The 823-nt window shown below is 66.7% G+C and overlaps 1 protein-coding gene across 1 annotated transcript in view; it reads right to left on the reverse strand.

Annotated features, from left to right (window-relative positions):
- The window catches only part of PCBP4 (poly(rC) binding protein 4), a 5,679-nt gene that overhangs the window by 1,685 nt on the left and 3,171 nt on the right, over positions 1 to 823 (reverse strand). The window contains exons 7-8 of the mRNA XM_009321837.1: positions 505 to 674; positions 10 to 149 (exon numbers count right to left, since the gene is read on the reverse strand). Coding sequence (XP_009320112.1) covers positions 10 to 149; positions 505 to 674 — 310 coding nt within the window. The remainder of the gene's footprint in view (positions 1 to 9; positions 150 to 504; positions 675 to 823) is intronic.

The following is an 823-nucleotide window of genomic DNA, read 5'->3' on the forward strand; positions in this document are numbered from 1 at the left end:
AGGGGGTGCCCAGCAGGGCCGGAGGGGCTGGGGCGACGGCGGGCAGCGCCGCACCGGAGCCCGGGGGGAGGGGCTGGGAGAAGCCCACGCCGAGGTCCACGGAGCCAGGGCCCGGCGGCACCTGGGAGGTAGATTTGGCCGTCTCTAAGCTAGGGAAGTGAGTGAGAAGGGTGCAGTGGTGAGTACCACGGTGACAGAGCAGGTCCCCCACCCCAACCTGCCTGTCTTAGGGTGCAGGGACTGCGTGCCACACCCCTTGAGGCACAGGTCTCCATGGCACATCCTGGGCATCCCACTGGGCTTTTTAGCTGGGGCTTTTTAGCTGGGGCTCAAAGCCCGTGGGGTCCCGGGTCCCGCACCCACCATCTCAGGACCTCAAAGCACCACCCAGCTCATCCTTCCCGAGGATGCTGGGGGTGGTGTCCCCCACAAGCTGTGTTGGGGTGCTGGGGAGTTGCCACCCCTCGCTAGGAGCCAGCATGTCCCCCCCAGGCTGGCACCTACCAGGCTGTCATGAGGTACTGAGCCAGGGTGATGCTGACGGGGGACCCTGTGATGGTCACGTGCCGCTCACTGGAGCCCTCGGTCTGGTTCCCGATCTTGATGTGGGCGCCCGACATCTGCCGGATCTCGCTGATCTTGCTGCCGTGCCGGCCGATGATGCAGCCGATGAGCTGGAGGGGCGGGGACCGGGGTGAGCTGGGAGGAGCCGGAGGAGCCACGTCAAGCAGGGAGCTCCCAAAGGCTCACCCGGCCATACCCTACGCCTAGGAGGAGTGGGGAAACTGAGGCAGGCACTGGGAGGGCAGGGCACTGCTGTCCT

Source organism: Pygoscelis adeliae, unplaced genomic scaffold, assembly GCF_000699105.1.
Source record: "Pygoscelis adeliae isolate BGI_AS28 unplaced genomic scaffold, ASM69910v1 Scaffold94, whole genome shotgun sequence".
NCBI lineage: Eukaryota > Metazoa > Chordata > Aves > Sphenisciformes > Spheniscidae > Pygoscelis > Pygoscelis adeliae.